The sequence below is a fragment of the Miscanthus floridulus genome, chromosome 6 (genome assembly GCF_019320115.1).
Source record: "Miscanthus floridulus cultivar M001 chromosome 6, ASM1932011v1, whole genome shotgun sequence".
Lineage (NCBI taxonomy): Eukaryota > Viridiplantae > Streptophyta > Magnoliopsida > Poales > Poaceae > Miscanthus > Miscanthus floridulus.
Window position 1 is genome coordinate 5,046,951 of NC_089585.1, and position 21,989 is coordinate 5,068,939.

The window sequence follows — 21,989 nt, forward strand, 5'->3', positions numbered from 1 at the left end:
AATGCTAAAAATGCTTCTTTTTGCAAATGAGTCAGCTACCCTACTATAAAGCCCTTCATAATCCTTGGTGTCGCTTATTTTCGGTTATGTTGGGTAAGTCTAGCTGAGTACCTTCTCGTACTCAGGGTTTTATTCCCACTTGTTGCAGATGGGCAGATGTATTACGGCTACTGTATCAACTGCCTTTATCCTGCAATGGGTGATGCTTAGGACCATGGGCATGGTCATTCCTTACGTCTTGTCTGATGCTTTTGTTGGAGATGATCATTCGCTGGCACTATATTAAAACTCCGTGTGAGTGTGTGTGGTTTGAACAAATGACTTTCGCTACTTTTATTCGAACTGGTTTTGTAATAACTATGATGAAACTCTAATGTATCTGAGACTGTGAACTTTTATGTAATATGTGATGGTGACCGCTAAACTTATTACGATCTTGGCTGGAATGGAAGTTAGTCTGAAATCCTTCGCGATTTCACGGACTACCGGGTTATACGGGCTTAAGTTTGCTAAATCGTCTGCCCTGGCGGATGATTTTCTTACTTAATTTCGTATAATTGGTCGATTCTGTTACAACTACCTCTGAGTTGAATCACCCAATAAGGTCCATGTCATGTTCCTTACATATGACTACCTTCAAAGTGTGATCAACCTAATTATTATTAGCATCGCAAAGGTAGTAGGATGACATCTACAGCACATATTTGCATATTATGCACCCCTACTACAAGGTCACCAATTTGGTTTGCACCTTTGTGTGTTAACTTGCTAATACATAATTATTGAGACTATTTCGTGGCGATAAATGTTGTTCATAGTGATAGTAGTAATTTTCTATCACCTATCCAATATGAGGTAAACACTACATGTGATTCAAGATTCATCTTGATTTCATAATATTTTGCATATGCCAATTCAAGACTCATCTTGAATTTGAAGATATTTAAGTAATCATTTGCTTAAATAAATAGCAATATATAGTGCATTATTTTGGGGACTCCTTTGTATCATATACAGAGCCTATGTTTTGGCAATGATTTTACATCATCTCATCTATTCCCACAAGAATGGATTCCAAAATATTAGTAGCGACTTTTGTCGCTTGTTCTTTATAGAATGGTCAGTCTATAATCAAGTATTATCTTAACCAAATTTTTTGCCTTTCTTGCTATATAATTTACTATCCAAGTAAATTCATACACGATAAACTCATGCAGGACATGGCTAATATTTTTAATTTTGACTTTTTCCATACTTGCATTGGATGGAATTTATTTTCCTATCATGAGCGTTAAGATATCAATAATATCATTGGAGGCATATGGCATCACTGTTGTTATTGTTCAACCCCAACAAAATGTTCATCCCATTCTAGATATTGCCACACTTCTGTTTTGCATTTTTATGCAACTCCAACACTTGGATTTATACAAATCCGTGTATTCATAGGAGTGAGATCCATCTACCTTTTGCATGTCCCACATTGGGATTTCAACAAAGGATGTAATATTGCCCAAAAACATAAACGAATGTTTAATCCTTTGTTTATCAAGGATCTCTGGTCCATGGCAATTATAACATAATGGATTCTCATAAATGCAAATGTCATTTTCCTTGAGAAAAATGATAAAGTGTGACAAATCTCATATTTTTTAACAAAAATGTGATTGTACAGTCCATGTATGTAGAAATGCCAAATCAAATATTTGACTCAACTATATCTCCAACTCATTAGAGGCAAGCGAGTTCCTTGGAATAGTTTGAAGTTCACTTCAACAAGCAAACGCTTGCAAAAGTCTCCATATTTACGTTGAACATGTTATTATTAGCCTAATGTCATACTACCACATGTAGTATGATGTCCGTTATCAAATAATATCATGTACCTCATACATGGTATACATATTCTATATGAGTGCAAATTCATACTCAAATATTGCCTAACTCTATATAGAATCACTTGGGATTCTACCAGATGGAAGGAATCTTGTTTAGTGAACCACTGTACCGCTAACATAATTATAAGAGATTATGCTCTCTCTATGGGTATTCAATTAATCATGGATATGTTTATGTATCCTGATTCTACAAATACCCTATGACATTTTTCATGTATTCAGTTGCATGGTTTCCAAACGGGGACTCAATACTAAGGAGCGATGACGAAAATCTTCACCCAACTTAGTGCAACATATATGAAAACTATATAATTGTGCAAATTCCTTCCATATCATCTAGGGTGTATTATACATACATCAATTCCATAATATATGTTGCGTACAAAATAAGTTTCTCTCTTGATCCCATCAAAATTTAGCATATTTGCCTTGATCATTCTACCTTTAGGATGATGAGAAAATTATTATCAATTCTATTGGTCACAACACAATATGAGCCACTAAATTTCTAGAAGAAACTCAAGAACATATATGTGACTCTGTATGCCAATTTATGGACCATAAAGATACTATGTAATGCACATTTATGCATCTACAATATTGTCCTAAGTGTGTGCCTTACTCATAAGGTACCACAAATTTGCTAAACTCATTGCTCAAATTCTTCAATTTAGAGCAAATGATCCTAGGCATGGGATCTAATCCATTTATATGGAAATATTTGGTTTTTAGGGACTACATCCTTAAGTATCTTATGTTCATACATATAATGGTCCAATTGAATCTCTCATTGAGAGAATCAAGCTTGTTGTTTGATGACCCAAAATAGAATTTTAATTTACCAACATCTAGTTGGTGGCATGCAGATTTACACACCACATCATAAATCCAAATTTATCAAACTGCAGTCATACGGCTCCCTCTGTTGCAGTTAGTATGTGGAAATTTGGCCCTATAGCCAAAACATTTTCCATCTGTGAATCGGCAATGTTTTACACGTACCGATATCACCACCGTAGCATACATCAATGGACATTGGAGGTCTACATGAGGTATCATTATCCGTCATTCAATAATATCTCAAATCTCTACTAGGGGATTCATTCATTGCCCGTATGCTGAATACATCTTTGAGGAGATTCCAGGCATTAGGGGGAGATACTTACCACACATAGATTGCCAGGAATCAGAAAGAGAATGTCATTATTGATATTCGATCCTCATATCCATGTACCAAATAATCAGAGCCAATAGTTCAAAATATATTATATTTGTAACACAATGCAAATAGTCTGCCAAATACATTTACTTGTCATAAAGTTGTCACCAAATCCGATTTCCCATTGAATGTGCTAGAAAGAGTGGAGGTACCTAACAAAACCATTCAACTCCTGAATCTCAATAAGAGGGGGAGAAGTATGGCCACATGGGGATACAACTTCTTGAATGCATTCTCAGATTAGGGGAAGAAAATTCTCCAAGATAATACATGCATATCAACATCAAGTTGATAGACGCTATGGATATTTACTATCCAAAGCCTATGGATGTTTAACATCCAAGAGCCCAGCACAACTTGTGCACAAATTCAGGCGTAGGGTCATTGGAATGCCCTAACTCTGTTATTATGGGAAATAATATAGAGTTCAAAGGGTATACATTTCCACATGCTTAATCGGTTCCATTGAATCAATCATACAAATGACTACAAATTGACAACATACTCCTCAAAATTGCCATACACCTTATCTAGATCCAGACCACAAGTCCTAGGTAGAGTGTTCAAACACTCATATTGGGTCAACTAGAGGTGGCAATTAAGGAGAATTGCTTTCACTCAATAGTGAGAAGTCTTTACCTTTGTAATGACTCCTCCTCACAATGCGTTCCCTATGGAAGCATTGTGGATTTCTCGAATCCATAAGGTGGTGAAATAGTGAGAGCTTGTAGCACATGGTTTCACATAGAGACCTAGCATAACATATCCATTGGTATGTGTGGAAATTATGTTCCTATATCAATAATTGGCAGATCAAATTTGATTTAAATAGATTCAAATTATAAGTCCCAATGGACTTTGTATTTTGAATCAAAACACAAATCGTAACATATATTTGTGTACAAATCAAGTCACTCTATGACTTGAGATAGTCAAGTTGATTGTGGTACAACTGACTAGGTGAGTTCCTTCCATAGAAGGATGGCTCCCATCTGGATGATTTCACCTGTGTGATCATAATAAAATCCCAATTAGATTTTATACATCTCATATGACACATAAAAATAGGTACTCATCATATAAGATGAAATTTGAGATGTAATATTTGGGTAAAACCAAATTACGCTTAAGTCTATAGCTTAAGCATGTACATCAGTCATCCAATATTGAATTGATATTATCTACCAATATCCAAATAATATTGGGCAATTGTACTTCCTACACTATTGGTCATTCAATCCCTAAATATAGATCAATATTCATTCAGACCCTGGGATGACAACCTTAGTGCCATAAAGCGCTTATGTATCTTGCATATCACAACATGCCTAATATTGCATCTGTAGATACTTGCTATAGCTTGAAATAGCGCAACTTCTATAACACTGAAAGGTGGGAGTCAAAGAGGATATCAATAGATATCTATATGTCACAAAGGATCTTGATTTATTGTTATATGAATTAAGATATGATTATAGTTGGTTATAGAGATATTGGCTATTTAATCCCCATAAAGCCATATCACATAATGATGTTATAGTGGTAAAGTTATCATGAGAGTCATCAAACTTTGACTCTAGTGGCTACTTCCACTCCTCATTCTGAAGTATTACATTAACATGTATGACTTCATTGAATGGTCACTTTTGATTCCATCGAATCACTAGCCATTATCTTCAAATATCATGCAACTTGTGTTGCTTGATGTAAACAGGTTATATATGAGCAATATCACTATATTGCCTTATATAAATGTGTTATTCTCACGAAAGTGAGGAGATAAACACCTTGTAAACTAAATCAAGTGATAACTCCATGAGATTTATTCACAAAGTCCCTACCAATTTCCACATTTCACATGTGTTATTGAGATCGGTATGCGATGACTTTGAGAGTTGCAAGGTTCAGGGGGAGACTCCTCTTAAAACTATAACATATTCAAAGCATCATATTGTACTCTTTTTCTCTATGAGTTTTTCCTCACACAGGTTTCTCATAGAAGGTTTTTAATGAGGCAATATCAATACAAGTTCATATGTCATATCTCTTATTTTCCCCACCGGGGTTTTTGTAAGGGGTATCTAATTAAGACATAACCTATGTCATATCTTCTATTTTCCCCCACAGGGGTTTTTGAGAAGGTATCAAAGACATATAATTACAATTATGATCCTCATATCATATTTATTGTTTTCTAAACTTGGTATGTTTTTTTTCATCCGAGGTTTCCCATATAAGTTTACAATGCGACAATACTCAACATATGCCATATCATTTTCTCCTTATTTTTCCACTGGGTTTTAAAGAGTTTTAATGGCATATCCACATATATTTCTTCGCATTTTTTCCATAGGGTTTTTGGAGAAATTATCCAATACATTGATCTAAGTGATGGACGACGCTATTGATCAAAGGGGAGTGTTATGATTCACTTTATTAGTGATCATCCGCTCTCTTAGAAGGCACCCCTTCATAAGTGTCTTTTTACATGTATATATACGTACAACCATAGATCAATGAATAACAAGAGTTTCCACTCTCATTTGTCTCTTGAATATGTTGCTTTACGTCAAAGACACTTTACACTAAACAGAAACAAGGGAAAGGCAAAGTGTCGGTGTAGAAAGTGACCAACACGTAAATATTTGTAGTTTTATCGTACGATGTGATCAGAGGTAGCCTAGGACTCAATGACACAGGGTTTATACTGGTTTAGGCAACATGCCCTACGTCTAGTTTGAGTCGGTCGGTGACTTCATTTTTGAGCCTAGGTGCTTGAAGTTTGCAGTGGGGTTACAAATGAGAAGGAGAAAGATGGGGGGTACAAGAGGTTCGGTCGGACTCTGGTCAGAAGGGTCGAGAGTGACGGGATGAGCTAAGTGTTTTGAGCGTGTGCTCGAGGTTTGAACCTAGTGGTTCTATTGTTGTATCCTAGTGAACTTGATCAATCTGAATCAACTTAGTCTTTTAGGAGAGAGCTCATCCCCTTTTTATAGATAAAGGGGATGGCCTTACAAGTGAGAGGGAGAGAGCACGTATGCTGCTAAGTCTTGCTGCCCACGCTGGCGGGTACAAGATAATGGTAGGCACCTACAATACTGTTGAATGTCAGACGCACGTGGATGGTTGTGTCGTCTTCTTTAGGTATGGCAAACATCGGTGCCTGCCACACTGTTTTACCATGTTTGCTCAGTACGGTAAATATCAACGCCCACAATACTGTTGATGCCTCAGAGGCACGTGGGGAGCTTTACCGTACTTGTCCTGTATGGGAGTTGATGGCGCCCACAACACTATAGGGGAAAATGTCGGCGCCCACAACACCGCTTGGGTTCTGTCATGTCAGGGAGGTCGCAAGGTACTATTCTGCAGGTACACAGGGTACGGTCCCTGGTATTGCGGTTTGACTTGTGCGCCCTGTCTTACTTTCTCCATCCATTTTCTAGTCCTTACCGAGCAGGCATCCCTGGTTGGTTGGTCCCAGTCGGCTCTGATTGCGCCAGTCGGAGAGGAGCTATAAGTGAGGGTTCGGTGCGTTCCCGATCGAAGAAGCGGGTCAGAGTCGAAAGTGATATCTTGTCCAGGCCTTCTGGTTGGAGAGACCGTCTGGTGGCGGGCTGGAGACCAAAGCGAGCGTTCTAGTCAGAGAGGTGGGCCAGAATCAGAAGCAGGCGCTGTTCCTCCTCAACCAGGCTTTCCAGTCGAAAATTAGATCGCCCCTCTGGCCTGCTGTTTAGGTATTTGGGCCGGCCCAAGAGTTGCGCATTGGTTCGTGATGTTGTCTGCTGGGCTCGGCCTTTGCTAGAAAGCCGGTCCATGAGGCCCCCTGGGTTTATGAACCCGATAGGAGCCCCTGAGCGATTCGGGTAGAATTGTCTGGGGGATTTTTATCTTGACGGCGGGTACGCGTGAGCGCACCCATGGGTGTAGCCCCTGAGTCCCCGGGAGATTCGGGCAGAATCATCTAGGGGGTTTTTCGTGTTGCCAGCAGGGGGAGTTTTCGTTTTGTCAGCGGGTGCGCGCGAGCGCACCCGCAGGTTTAGCCCCTGAGCGATTCGGGCCGAGTCGCTTGGGGGGTTTTGTCAGCGGGCGTGCGTGAGTTTTTTAGTCGAGACGGAGTTATCAACCAAGGCGTCATTGCGTAGCCGAGGCGGTTAGTTTTAGGGACTGGGCGAGACGGAGCTCGCGGATCCTGGCGTTGGTGCAGCCCACGCAGCCGAGGCAGTTAGTTTAGTGATCGGGCGAGGCGGAGCTCGCGGATCCTGATGGGGTGAGTTCGGGGTCGTAGACCTAGTCGTTGGTGTGTAGTTGAGGCATTGCCGAGGGATGGGACGAGTTTAGGGTCACAAACCTAGGTGTTTGGTGTGCAGTCTAGGCGTTGCCGAGGGATCGGGCGAGTTTGGGGTCGTAGACCCAGGTGTTTTTGGGTGTCTTGAGCCCTCGAGCCCCGTTGGGCTTGATGGGGGTCGGTTTTGAGTTTTGTGCGTTACCCGTCCTCGGTTTCTCACAATCGGAGGGGTTGAGCTTTGTTGCTTGCCTCGATCGCTCAGGCTTGAGTGACGCGCTTGGTGAGCTCGCTAACGGGTATGATCGAGTGGAATCCGGATCCGTCGTTTGTGATGGGGTCGGCATAGCCCTCTTGTGACATTCCACTACTCCTTTACCTCCAACCCGGCGGATGCCTGGGTCGTTCCGGAGACCGACCCGGGTGGCCCGCTGGCCTCCCCTCGATGGAGATTTTGTGGGTTTGGCAGAGGTTTAGGATCGAACGAGAAGGTTGAGATGACCCTGTCTGCTTCAGGGCAGACTTTATCATGTAAATAACAAACAGGCTTTTGTTCACTGGATTGGACAACAGCATGCCCACAACAAGCAGGCTCTTGTCCAGTGGATGGCTGGACAGCAGCGTGCTTGTTAAAGACATCGACATGCACTAGATGGCTGCTGCATTGTTTTAAACATGCAGCATGCACTAGAATTTGCTGCATAGTGCACCATCTATAATTAGCTTAAGCTCTCAACTTGTACTGCATGCCTTTTAAATAACACTTAAAACTTAAAACTGCAGGGCTTAGCAAAGTTTGGGGCCTAATATATCTCAAACTATTGAGTGTTTGATCTATGTTCTTAAACAAAAATGATAAATCTATGATCCAGTAACCTATTTTTGGAGGCCAATTGTGTTAGATATACACTAAATCAGCAGAAAATGGTCATAGAATAGGCACTGCTAAAATCAACACAGAATAGTGCAATCAAAGAATATAAAGGCACAACATCTAACCGAACAACAAAGTTTCCAATGGCTGCAAAAAGATCAGTGATATTGCTACTTGGTCAGATTCTCCTATAAGTACAAAAAAGATAGAGATGCCTGCGTGAAAAAAGATATGCTCACCCAATTATGTAGGTCAAACACAAAACTGCATGCTCCGATGTGTATATATCTGTAAAAAAACAAAAGTTCACCAAGAATTAGTTAGCTCATTCAGAACGGACATATCATTATACCGACTTATTCAGAAGTGACCATTCCGCTAACTTATAGAGTGACCATAGGCTAGCTATCCATTTTCAGCTAACTGGTAGAGTGACAGTGGTCATTCATGTGCTGAAATCACTTGAGGCAAATATATCATAATAAGTTGTCATTCAAACTTAAACCTTACTCAGAAGTCAGAACAGCTAGCATCAGGTACCAAGTAACAGGCTCAACCTTGTTAAATAATTTGAAAAAACTCTTCTAAGTTCAATAAATAGTGAATACATGAAAAATCAAAATTTAGCAGAGTATGTAGGCTGTAACCAATATCAGACATCCCAATTCTGGTTAATCAATCACAAATAGTAGCAGGTATTCATTGAAGAAAGCAAGCAGCATATTTAATCCAGAAAGCAAGCACATTCCACACAGTATATTAATTCCATAAAGTACAAATCTTATCATAGTGCAAAAAACACAGCTTAGTACAAATCCCAAAAGGCAATTTACAAATTCCTAAGTGCAAACATCTAGGAGATGGAGTAAGGTAGTTCAATGTAATAAGACCTAAAAATATTTTTTTTCAAACATAGATAGGAATAGTAAGGCACGCATCAAACATGACTCACAAGCTCTGGAGATTTGGAGGAAGATTATATGCAATATCACTGCCTCCATGGTTATTGTTGCTCGTATAATTGGATCAGTTAAAATCGATCCATGGATAACAGTAGGAAGGGGTATGCTCACAAATCACAATAGCAGGTAAAGGCATGGATTTGTGGTCTTCACCATTGTTCAGGCTAGCTTGATAATCTAACCTAAACCCACCTTTGTACACCACCGGTTTGTGCACTAAAACCACAGAGGACTAAAAATCCAAATAAGGATAATCTAGAGTTTCCATGAGGACACGAGCAAATAGCAATAATGCAAGGCAACTGCAGAAAGGGGGCCTAAGAAGAGCCAAAAAGTGTTCTCACCAGCACGTGGAGGCGGGTTGAGGAGCAGGGTCTCGTTCCCTGCCGCCGCGTCCCCGGAGAGCAGGAAGCTGGTCATCCGCGGCCGAGGCCGCAGCGCTGCACTCTTAGCGTCGGCGCATCCCAAGGAAGAGTGCGAGCTCCCCATCCTTCCTCATGATGACGGCACCGAGAATCCAGCCCCTAGCCTCGCCGTCCATTACTCCCACCCGGCGCTGCATCGACGTCACTCCAACAGCACGGCCTGTGGCGTCATTAGGGTTCCAGCAAGCGAGATCTGTGGCACCGAGGAATGAGGTGATGCCGAATCTCCGGCCTCGCTAGATCCGCCGTCGGCTAGGGCCTCTATCTGCTCGAGCCGCCACCTCACCAGATCGTACGAGGGCTGTGCCCAGCGCTTGCTCTCCGGCGGGCTGCCTCCTCACCAGATCCATCCATGGAGCCGTCGTGGTTGGGGAAGGGGGAGGTGGAGGAGGAGGGGAGGTGGAAGCGGAGGAGGAAGATGGGATGTCGCGGCGACAGAGTAGAGGCAGTGGTGGTGGAGGAAGCGGGGAGGTGGTGACCGCTGCCCGGCCGGCGGAGTGCAGGAGGCGAGAGTTGAGAGAGAACAGGGGAAGACGAGAGAGGGGCGAGGGGGGGGGGAACGGGATTTTGGACTTGAGTCCTCATTTGACCATACTTGATAATTTTTTCGGGTCCGAGGGTGACGGGGGTAATTGAAACGCGTCACTCGTAAGAAGCTCCTGTTGTCAGTGACACATCTGGTTAGAAACGCGTCACCCATTTTGTTTATTTGCCATAGGCGACAGCATACCAGTGACGAGTTGTGTTCACCCGCGTCGCAGATATAACATATTGGTGGCATTTCTGGCGTAGTGAAACCTCGGTGAGTGAAGCACTACGTTCAGTTGGATAGCAAAAAAGGATAGAGGATAATCCATTTGAGCTGGACGATCAAATACATGCGGAAAGAATCAAATTTGAAAAAAAAATTCTCAGAGCATATATATTTGCAAAAGAAAAAACATCCCAGCCCACTTTTGCCTTTGGGGGTTTTGCCAAATAGGCCCAGGGCCCAGAGTTTTTGCTGTGTCCCAGCACCGCCTGCAGAAAATGGCCGAGGCCCATTTCCCCGTGTTTGGTAATATCTTTTCCGTGTATTTTTTCCTGTATAAAGTTATATATATTCCTTCATATATCTATCTGGCGAGTTTAATATTTTGGTGTACAATTAAGAGCAAAGGATATCATATCCTTTCTGTGAGATACTGTAACACCCGGTTTTAAGGACAAAACCTGATGCACATCATATGTGAGTTTTTAGAATCAAATCTCACATATAGCTACAATTGAGGGGTGATATCAAATAACAATGCTTAAATACATAGCATACTTAGTAAAAAGAATTAACCTTAGAAACAATCAACGGGTAGACAATTCTGATCTCCGGGTGTAGACTTCACTCCATTGGACCCAACTAACTGGTTGACTACAAGCCTAACTTCTCAAGTCTCTGACAAACTGTTATTCAGCCTGAGATGTGGGGGAAATTGCAAGAGTGAGTCCATGTCGAACTCCGCAAATATAGCAACAAGGTAGTGTATTCCATAACCACATGATCAAGTGTAATTGAATAATAAATATCTTAAACAATTGACATAAATGATCGTCTTAACAAGTAAAAGTCATCATCCCTTATGTAAGTGTTCCAAGGCCACTCGTATCCGTGAGCGCGGCTAGTATACCAGTTTGTTAACTCTGCGCAGAGGTGTACACTTTCACTGTGAGTCATGTTTCCCAAATGAGTGGGTTAATTACTCCCAAAACACCAGAAACCATATAAAACCACCCAAGAGCTCGTCTAACTGGCCAGGGCCGCAGGGTCATCAGATATAGAAACCCCCTTTCAATAATAGAGTAAAAGGGCCGCTTCCAAAGCTAGGCTCAACAGGACAGAGGTTGTCCTATACTCAACTCGTAGACATCTAACCAGCTAGAAAAGGGCTTCTCAAGCGACTAGAGCCAGAGCCATATAGCCCTCACAGTTGTACGTTAAATCCTGGATAATCAGTTACAAGATAAGTCGTTATGTTGCTAAAAAGTCATCTTATTTATGTTTATACCATATTCATTAATCAAGTTTCAAGATCATGGTCACAGAAAGAAAACCCAAGCTATACTTGCCTTAAACTAGCTTTACACTCAAAGCAACTTGCTTAGAGAAGCATCAACTTAATCTTCCATTCTGCAGCTTCGGCACTTCAGATTCTGATCTCCAGCGCTCTTGTTCTACTCGTAGCAAGCACCACACAAAGACAAACATACAAGCAACAAAGTATACTAAGAACAACACACCAAACAAAGGGAAAACATCATACTAAATAAGAACTCGCTACTATGACCGCAAGAGCGTTCGACTATCGGGAGCTTTTATTTTATAAAAGAAAAGAAAAAACTACATGCTTGTTTTATTTTAGTTCAACAAAACCATAAGAAGAATGTTTACACAAATTCACATTTTATTTTTAAAAACCATGTTAAACTAGTCATATTTTATTTTATAAACATATCTTCAATTATTATTTAAGCCATTTAAACATTTATAGATTAGATAACATGAAACATGTGAGACAGTAAACGAACAACTAAATGTTTTGAGGTTGATCTAAACAAATTATAATCGAGAAGACATTATTGTTGATATTAATCATATTAACATTTATTTATGAAAGCATGATGTATAAACCTAAATTACTTTTAATTATAAAACTAATTACAAGCATGTTAATCAATTTAATATTTAGCTATATATGGAAAATAATGCGACACGAAAACATCAACACTACTGCATAGGGCTCGACGTTACGAAACCAACGCAACCGGAACGACTCGAATCGGACTTAAAACGAAGAAACGGCGGGGATTAAAAGATCGATGGCAGAACTGTAATTAACTCATGGCGAACTTGTAACTTACCTCATCTTTTTCCTGGATCCGGAGATGAGGACGAAGATGGCTGGAAAAGCTCACCGGAGTTGGCCGATGATGGCATGACAAGGAGAGTTGAAATATCAATTTACTACACGAAAGATTTCCCAAATTAGAGGCTCCTCATACGATAGTTTTGGTGTGCTTAGCCAAGAGATTGGTACATATATATAGGGCGGAGAACTCCCCACATCTACATCAACTAGCAATATGGTACTAATTGATGTTGCACCCTCCACCTTTACTAATAGGCCTAATTAATTATTAAAGCCCATTAGTAAATAAAGACATGGGCCTTTGGGCACAAGGAAATCTGAGATATTTTATTATTTTCGAAATTAATTAATTTCATGGATAAAATAATTCTAGAAAAGTCCAGAATTGAATTTTAAGCCACGAAAAATACTACGAAGGCTCCAAAAATTCAGGGAAAATTCTCAGAGATATTTTAGAACAAGACGAACCCAAATAAAGTATTTGGAGCTCATGAAAAGATATTTTGGAGCATTTAAAAATTAGATTATGCTCACAAACAAGTGGGAACAAGTTCCGGAAAAAGCCAAAGAAATTCCCGAGGTATCATGGAGATAGGTTGATGAATATTGAGCAGGAAGGAGTGATTTGGATTTCATGGAAAATATTTTAGGATACTTCTCAAGTAAATATTAAGTTGGAAAAAGGAATTTGATCGGTGAGAAAGACTAAGAATTGCTGGAGAAAGAAGATCGACTTACTAAACGCATTTTAAAAATCTTTTCTCACAACATGAAATAAATCAACAACCAAGCATCACATCAAGCAATAGCCCGTCAAATTAATTTGGAAAAGCTTGAAAATTCACATTTTTCCTATAACTAAATTTACGCTAGTTCAAACTAAGATTAGTAAATTTTATCTAAATATCAAAACATTTATTTTAATTAGTGTTTTCTATGCACGACCCAAAATTAGAAATTTCGGGGTGTGATAGATATGGCATCATTAATGTGCCATTTACACTAACAATTTTAGTCTATATAAACGGACACACAAGCATCAGGCCATTTGCATCCCAAACACAAGAATAGTAAGTAGTACTTGCGAGTGCTAATATGATGAGGGCGGTGCACTCCGTAGCTGCTGCCATTTGCGTCCTTGTCATGGTCACATCCTGCGCCCTCATGACACCGACCGGCAAAAGGAATATATACACATACATGAACACGAATGACGCTACTCTAATTATTTATTTTATCATATATATAGTGAGCGTAAATTCTTCTTTTGTTCAGTTCACGTTAGCACCTGATCCATTGAGTTTTTACTTTGGTGGTACAGAGGATTGCTTTCCGATGCCAGGATAGCGCTGGTGCGAGCAAAAATTTCAAGTTGAATTCCACTTCAGGGTCACCAGTTCAAGGTCCACGAGCGACTTCGATTTTTGCTGCTGCACAAACAATTGTGCAGCGAGGACGACTGCGGCTGGCGATGGCAAGCTGCAGAGACATGCTTGAGCCATATATGCTGTGATCCAATAACCGTGCTGAAGAGGCATGGCTAGGAAATAGTATATAGATATGTAAAATCGACTTGCTCTTGCATGTAAGAAAAGATTGACAATCAGCAAAAACCTGAGTTTAATGTCCAATCTAATCCAATCCAATCCAACAACCGTGCTGAAGCTGGTTAGAAAATAGTTTATAGCAATAATTAATTCTATATAGATATGTAACAGATCGACTTGCACTGCATGTAAGAAAAGATCGACAATCAGCAAAAACCCGAGTTGAAGTTTGAATCTTGCAGTTATGATGAAATGGAGGTTTCACCAAAGGCACGAACTTAACTCTCATGAGACGCACAAGAAAATATATAATCCTATAAATTTTTACAATAATCAGAAACACTAACCTTTTCCTTAATAAGTTTTAATCATTGTTGATGATAATAGTCATTATATCTTATTATAATTTATAAAAAATACAGACATCTATCATTATGAAAACACATAAAGTAAACACCAATGTTGCATCTCAAAATCGGAGGCTCCAACCGAGGCACCATTTAATACTTACTGGATACGCTACAAAAATGATAAACTGTAGAAATTCCCAAGATAATAAGAAATATATAGCCTTTAATTTGATAGATTCTAATTATGATAGACGATAATAGCCTTGGATCTATATTTATAGAAAATTTCACACCTCTATCACTATAACCTTAGATGATTTAAAATAACCCCTTGGCTATTTTTATGGAAAATAATTCAAATTAAACACCTAAATTTGACTTTATATTAGCCACACTTACCATTACCTATATCTATATCTATTTTTGTACCATATATATCTATATCTATTTCCCTTATATTCTTATATTATTTTCATCAGTTCAATGCTTAGTATGATTTTATACTTCGTTTAGTCCATGATGCTTATTTAGATTGTTTTATGCATGTTATCAACATGCTGGATATCGACTCTGTAGTCGATAGCTTTATTCAATGTTTTTTTAGCTATACATTAGAACTGTCTGGATCAAAGCCGACATATTCCACCTTAAATTACTCATCATATTTTTCTTGTCAATTTTAGATAAAATTGACTGCCACCCATACAAATTGAAAACCGACAGTACCATTTTTTTAGAGGAAAACCGACAGGACTTGCATTGAAGTTAGCAGATATTCCAGGCTTGTCGTGTGCCTTGCGCGGTGACCAATATTTTGCATTAACATTTTTTTTTATATAAAAGAAGTATCTTAACAACTCAAGATAATTACACTAAGTTGGTACAACCATCTTGACAACACTTCGGACCTCTGCATTAAAGCACATGGACAATAAAAAATTAATTTTTGAATTAAAATAGACACCCTAGTGACTATTAGTCCGTAGACTAGACCGCCACCCATGTGCTCACGTAAAAAATTCCTTGACCAAACGATCCAATTGTTGCCATACGGCTATGTGACCCAATCTGGTGAATGCACCTGCTACAGAATAGCCCAAGTAGAGAGACAGTGGATAATCAAGTAGATAACCTGCAAAGGAGAGTTGATATTTTTATATAAAAAACCATATCATTTGGACATAGCCACAATGATCAACAAGATGCGGCTGCTCCTAGCAGGAATTGGTATAGAAACAGAGTATGGATAGATGACCCTGTCAACTAGCAGCCTGTTCGGGAGGCCGTAAACGATCGTGTATTATTTACTGCTGGCTGGTTTGGTGTGAGAGAAAAACACTGTTCCCGGCTGGAAATTTACGATCGTTTACGAGCAAGCGAACAGGCTGTAGATTATGGCATTTATTATTTGGGTCCAAGAGATATCCTAGACTTGAGATATCAAAATTCTAGTAGAGTATAACACCCAGTGAAGAGGTCCAATATTAATTTATTAGAGATATAGGTATGTAAGTATTGAGAAAATAAATTTAGACCACTGGAAAAGTTTTTTCTGACATATTAATTATTTTGATCTAAGCTAATAATTAAGAGATATCCTTTACCCAAGATATCAATAAATTAATTCCAAACAATGTGTTCCTCTATAAAAAGCCCCTATAAACGCTTAAATACATTGGACAACAAGCAATATTGCGATCCTCACCTCTTCTCCCTCGCAAAAACTGAAGGAAGCGACAGCGCACGCAGCATAGCGAGGATGGTGCACTACTTGAAGGCTACTTCGTTCGTGGTTCTTGTGATCTGCTGTAAGCACCCATACCTTTGTATTTTAGACATTTTCATATGATCATTTAGTATTTTACCGACCAGTCTTGCTTTAGTGTTAACATTAGATTGCGTTGTACTATTTCTTGCGCAGGCATGTTCCCTTGGAGCATGCAGCTGCAGCCACAGGGGAAATGGTCGAAGCCACCTTGCTTCGAGCCTCCGACTCACCGCTGTGTGGATGGCCGGAGCTGCGTATTTGTTTGCCAGTATAACGGAATTAGAACCTATAGGGCATACTGCGTAATACCTGCAAATGCCCAGGACAAATATATGTGCTGCTGCCCACCATAGATTTGAATGGTGTAATACCAACAATTAATGCATCTAGCATGTCTGGTGTAAAATAAATAAAATCTGCTCATCCATCTATTGTTAGCAATCTTCTCTCTAAATAAAAAGTGGATTCTGTACGCAAGGTGACTAGCTTCCCTCTAATTTTCTGGTTCGTCGCCTTACATGGGAAAGTGATGTTCCTGTAGTTGATTGAGTGCTCTGGGGTAGTGGCTGTGTGTCCTCTTAATAATTGTATTTCTTTTGTCAAATGCAACAAAAATTAAGGTATTCTTAGTTATACTCGGGGAACCATTAAAATGTTGTCCATTAAGTTGTGTAAAAGATTACGTGGCACTCCATGATACCACCTATATAAGACAACACTAATATACTTGCCTTTAAGGAAAATACAAAGCGCAAATGCAACTCTGGGAAGAAATAGTGAAATTTTACGGTGCATGCATGGAAATAATGGGAGCCATCTGTTTCATTAGATCGGATGGTTTAAAAATAGGAAGAACCACATAAGAGGAACTTAAGTTGTGGACGGGACACAGAAAAAAGTGCAGACCCGGAACTGATTTCTTAAAAAATTAGAGGGTATAATAGTATTTTGACGTCTCCGAATCAAGGAAAAGGAACTACTTCTCGCCTCACACGAGCTCGTAGTGGGCACGGGTCTCTCTCGCAGTCCCGCAGCTCCTAGTGGGCGCTGGTGCTCACCGGTGCGCTGCCCCTGGTTGTGGGTGCGTGGGTTCACCGGTGCGCGCCCTCAATGGGCATGCTCCACAAACCAGCACCGCGCAGCCTCTCGCCACTCTCTTTTCCGCACTGCAGCACTGCCGCAAAGCCATCGCCGAGCAATGCTCCACCACTATCGATCCTCTGCTCAGAGCAACACGGGTCATCGTCCTTATTTGGATGGCTATGCAGCGTCGTGCTGCATCCTACGCGCTATCTCACCATGACGCAGCCACCGCCACCCGGCCGCACGACCCATGCGCTGCCCGGGTGCCCGCCTCGAGGAGGAGCTCGCGGCGGATCCGGCCTCCCCGGCCGCGCCACCGCCAGATCCAGGCAATTAGAAGGAGGGGATGAGCGAATCAGTTCAAATCGCGTTAAAATCATCAATATCACGAAACCCTAGATGAAGTTTTCCACAAAATTTTCCCCAAATCCTCATGAACGAACCCTTAGATGGATTTGGTATTACGTTACCTTGGCCATGGGTATCTGTTGGCCTCAATTTTTGGCATGGCAGCGCCATTGGAGTGTCAAGGGGAGGACAACCGCCTCCGCAGCGCGTACCGGCGTTGCTCCCGCTGTTTGCGCTCCCCGCGCCGCCGCGAAGGAGCTCCTCGCGTGCGTGCTGGTGTCACGGGCGGAGGCAAGAACCTGCTCGGTAGAGGCGCGCGCTGGCTTGGCCGCACGCACCATCCAACGAGGGGGCCCACGCCGCTGCTGTGTCAATGGCGCCACTGCCCTAACGGCCTCTGCCGATTGCTGCGAGAAAAGCGGGGAGGGAGAAACAGAGAGAGTGGAGGGAGGAGGTGAGAGCGACGAAGGAAGTGAATGAGTCAACTAACCCTAAGCTGGCTCTCGGGCCTCACCTAGGCCTGTTGGGCCTCGGCCTTAACTGAGACGGGCCTTATAAGATGCCCACCACGGTTACTAGGTTATTAATCATGACGGCCGTGTTAACATGTTCGTCACGGTAAATTGATTAACCGTGGCGAGCACTTTTTCCTGCTTCGGTAGATAAAAAAGTCCCCACCTCCATAAATCATGGCATTAATCGTGACGGGCCGGACTGGTGCCTGCCTCGGATAAGTTTAAGGAGGTGTCACGCAAAATCAATCCTGTAGTAGTGTGTAACGAATTCAAACTTGCTGGCGACTTCAGACGCGGCGGCGCAGGGAGAATGAGGTCCGAGTCGCAGGCACTACCGTCTCCGGTTCGTGGATTGGGAAGATTATAAAGTGGAGGAAAATGACTAAACTGCCCTTAAAACAAATAATTTAATTTTTGTAATTAATTTTTCACGGTAGGGAAGCACCGTAGCAAAGCTCTCTCTCATTTCCACAAATTACCATATTTCTGTAAATGTCAAGAAACAGAAAAAAAGTGGAGAGGAATAAAATATAAGCAAAATGGGCTTTACTGCAGTACCCACAAATGACTGTGAGCCGTTCATTTATTTTGATCGGACGGTTACAATCAACTACAATATGTGAAATATATATTCATCTATATTTTTAATTTATAAGATAAGATAAGATAAGGAAGGAATGTTTTTGGTATAGTTTTTTTCTAGGTTTATAAAATATGTAAGGAAAGTAAGAAATAAGTAACAGAAAATAAAAAAAACTCAGGATTGTATATGTTGGAAATGAAATACTCCCACCATACTTTTTTTTACGCGTCGTATTAGCTTTGTCCTTTGTTAATGTTTCTATTCTTGATTATCAAAAGCATATCAGTGTTTGTATAGTTGCAAGTTGGAACACATAGTTGTTCAAGAGCTGAAACTTCAAATTTGGTTGGACAATTCTTAAATCCCAAAAGTTTTCTTTGGTGACGTGAGTATTCGACTATCAAAAATATCAACAACAAAAAAGTAAAAACCAAAAAAAAAAAGGTGTGAAGCGAGTCGGTTCTATAAGATGGTTAGTTAACTGAAGACAAGAGACTACTGACCATGACGATGCCTTTGATGACAGTGTCGGTGTAATAGCTGGGATCTGTTTCTTGTAGAGACAGGAGCTCGTCAAGGGCAACTTTAATCCCCGTATCGGTATCCCGGACACCACCACCAGCGTCGCGCTTTCGACGGTGATCATCTATCAGGCCGACGAGCAACACGTCGTGCCTCGCCTGCAGCCTCGCAAGCGACGCATCCATGCCCAGTAGCATGTTGACCCACCGCAGTGCGGGTACAGGTCGCCGATGGTTGGCACTGCGTTGAGCCGGACGCTCTCTTCGACGATCCCCTGCCACCGGCCAGAGTCGCTGCCGTGTGGGGACGTGCCGATGAGCGCGCGCAGCATCACGTTGATGACGAACTCAAAAAGTCTGGGCCGTCGGGTGACCATCATCGATGTAGCAGCAGCTGCAACATTGGCAGCATCACAATTAACACTACTAGAAAATGGATATTTTGTCAGAGATATGTTTTCCTGATAGTGAAAAACGCTCTTATGAAAATATATTTTCATGAGAGTGATGAAAATCCCGCCACGAAAACGTATTTTCATGAGTGCTCCACACACCGTCATTAAAATCGACTATTTTTGTGAGAGTATTTAAATAACCCCACGAAAACTTATTTTCGTGAGAGTGATGATTTTCATGAGAGTCAAATTCCACCGCCACAAAATATGGGTTGCTGGTTTTCAGTACAAAAATAATTGCTTTAAATACTAGAAATTCAGGAACATAAACATAAGTTTTCTTCTTTTAATCTGCAGCAAAAGTTTCTAACTAGTCTTTCTCCCTCATGGTAACTCCAGATGTGGTGATTCTTTTTCCTAAATGTTTCTAAAATCAAGCTCTATCAATTTATTATGTTCTTACGGCTAATATTTTATTCATATTTTTATGTGACTTTATTTATTAATTCAAAATCTGGATTTTAAAAAAAATGGCAACTTCAAACAAAATTTTGAGGTAGTAAACGATTTCAGCTGAAAAAGTCATGAACATAAAGATCTACAACTTTTATTTTTGCCATTTTTTCATCCGGCAATGTGATAGTAACACTGTTCACAAATTTTATATGTCTCTCACATAGTTATATGAAACTATGTGAGTGATATATGCATTTGTGAACAATGTATAGTACCACTTTGTTAAAATGTTTTCAAAATTTTATGGCAAGCTTATGTACTTAAATTGTGCCCCCATATCAATTCTTAGTTTTTTACCACTTTATGATATTATTGATTTTTTTGTCAGAGTCACCAAAATAGTATCTTGAGTAGTGTTTAGTAAAACACTTAATTTTCTAGAGATTTTCAGGATGCAAGCTCAAATAGAACATGTCTTCTTACATATGTTTTTTCCCAATTTTTGGACATTGTTGGATACGACGTGTAGTTCAATTTGTTGTTATTTTCTAAATTGATAAAAAGGAAAAAGAAAATAAAAATGGACAAAACAACTTTAAATTAGCCCATTCCACGTATTCAGTCCACAGCCCACTCAGTGCGAACAGAATGACCCCTTGATCTTGGCCGTTTGATCGACGGTGGGAACAAAATGCATTTCAAACCCAAACGGCCCTTCCCTTACAAAATTTCCCAAATCTCTCTCGATCATTACCACTGCCGCCACCCAGAAGCCAAGGCGGGGCCGCGCCGGCGAGGGCGCAAAGCAGTGCTCAGGCACTACGCTACAGCGGCAGCACGTTGACAGACGGTGCATGCGGGGGTGGGGTCGTCAGCTCCCCATGCTTTATGAGAGGTCTGCATGTCCTGCGCGTCTTTTGCGTGAAAGCAAGACAACCTGTACTACTTAGCACAGATCTATTTGTGGCAATTGAACAAGTGTTCGTCAACAAACAAGCCGGCTAGAGATCTTGGTGGCATGTCGTACGTCCATGCCTAATTTTGTTGCCTAGGCCGCCCATAAATACTCAAGCCAGCTGCTGCAACCAGCAACAACAATCACCACACATATCCCTCTCTCCCGCCCTCTCGATCGATCAGGAAATAAGGTAAGTTACTCCTGCTAAGTTGTTACGTCACCGATGGCCTCCTCGTCCTCCTTCCTGCTGGCCATGGCGGCGCTGGCAGCCTTGTTTGCCGTTGGATTGTGCGGCAACACAGTGACCTTGACGGTCGGCAAGGGCACCACCTCCACGTACACACACCTAGTCCTTGTCGCCAACCTCCCCATCCATGAGCTGGCGATCAGAGAAAAGGGCGCCGCGGAATTTTTGGACGACATGAAGGAGTCACCAGCCATGACCTTTACACAAGACAGCAAGGCACCGCTCAAGGCGCCCCTCTCCGTCCGCTTTTCTGTGAAGGGTGGTGGCTACCGCAACAGGGATGAAATTTTCCCTGCTGGATTGAAGCCTGGCTCAGTTATCAAAACTGATATCAAGTTTGAGGGGTAATTGGCACATCTCCTCTTCCACTGAGTCAAAATTGTTGACCACTATATAATTTTGTAAGATTGATTGAGGCCATAAATAAGTAGGCCAATAATTCATTTACTATGGTTATTTTGTGGTACTACCGCAAAATAAAGTATATATACTAGGGTCTCCTGAATATTGTTGCGGAGCTATGTATACACACAATTTGCAATATTATATTTTTATATGGCATAAGATATCTAGTCAACCCTTTGTCAAGGCGGCTGTGTACATTTTATTTTTCTAAATTTCCATTACATGTATGTGTCAAAATCAGTGAAGCTTT

The 21,989-nt window shown here is 40.9% G+C and overlaps 1 protein-coding gene and 1 long non-coding RNA gene across 2 annotated transcripts; one reads left to right on the forward strand and one right to left on the reverse strand.

Moving 5' to 3' along the window:
• Window positions 1-15,302: 15,302 nt before the first annotated feature.
• On the reverse strand, window positions 15,303-18,114 carry LOC136457471 (uncharacterized). Its single transcript, XR_010759735.1, has 2 exons — window positions 17,782-18,114; window positions 15,303-15,592 (listed from the first exon to the last, which is right to left on the reverse strand). It is a non-coding gene; the product is annotated as an uncharacterized lncRNA (long non-coding RNA).
• Window positions 18,115-21,310: 3,196 nt separating this feature from the next.
• Window positions 21,311-21,682, forward strand: LOC136460138 (pollen allergen Phl p 2-like). The gene has a single exon (XM_066459960.1). It carries the CDS (start codon window positions 21,311-21,313, stop codon window positions 21,680-21,682), a length of 372 nt encoding a protein of 123 aa, XP_066316057.1.
• The last annotated feature ends 307 nt before the right edge of the window (window positions 21,683-21,989 follow it).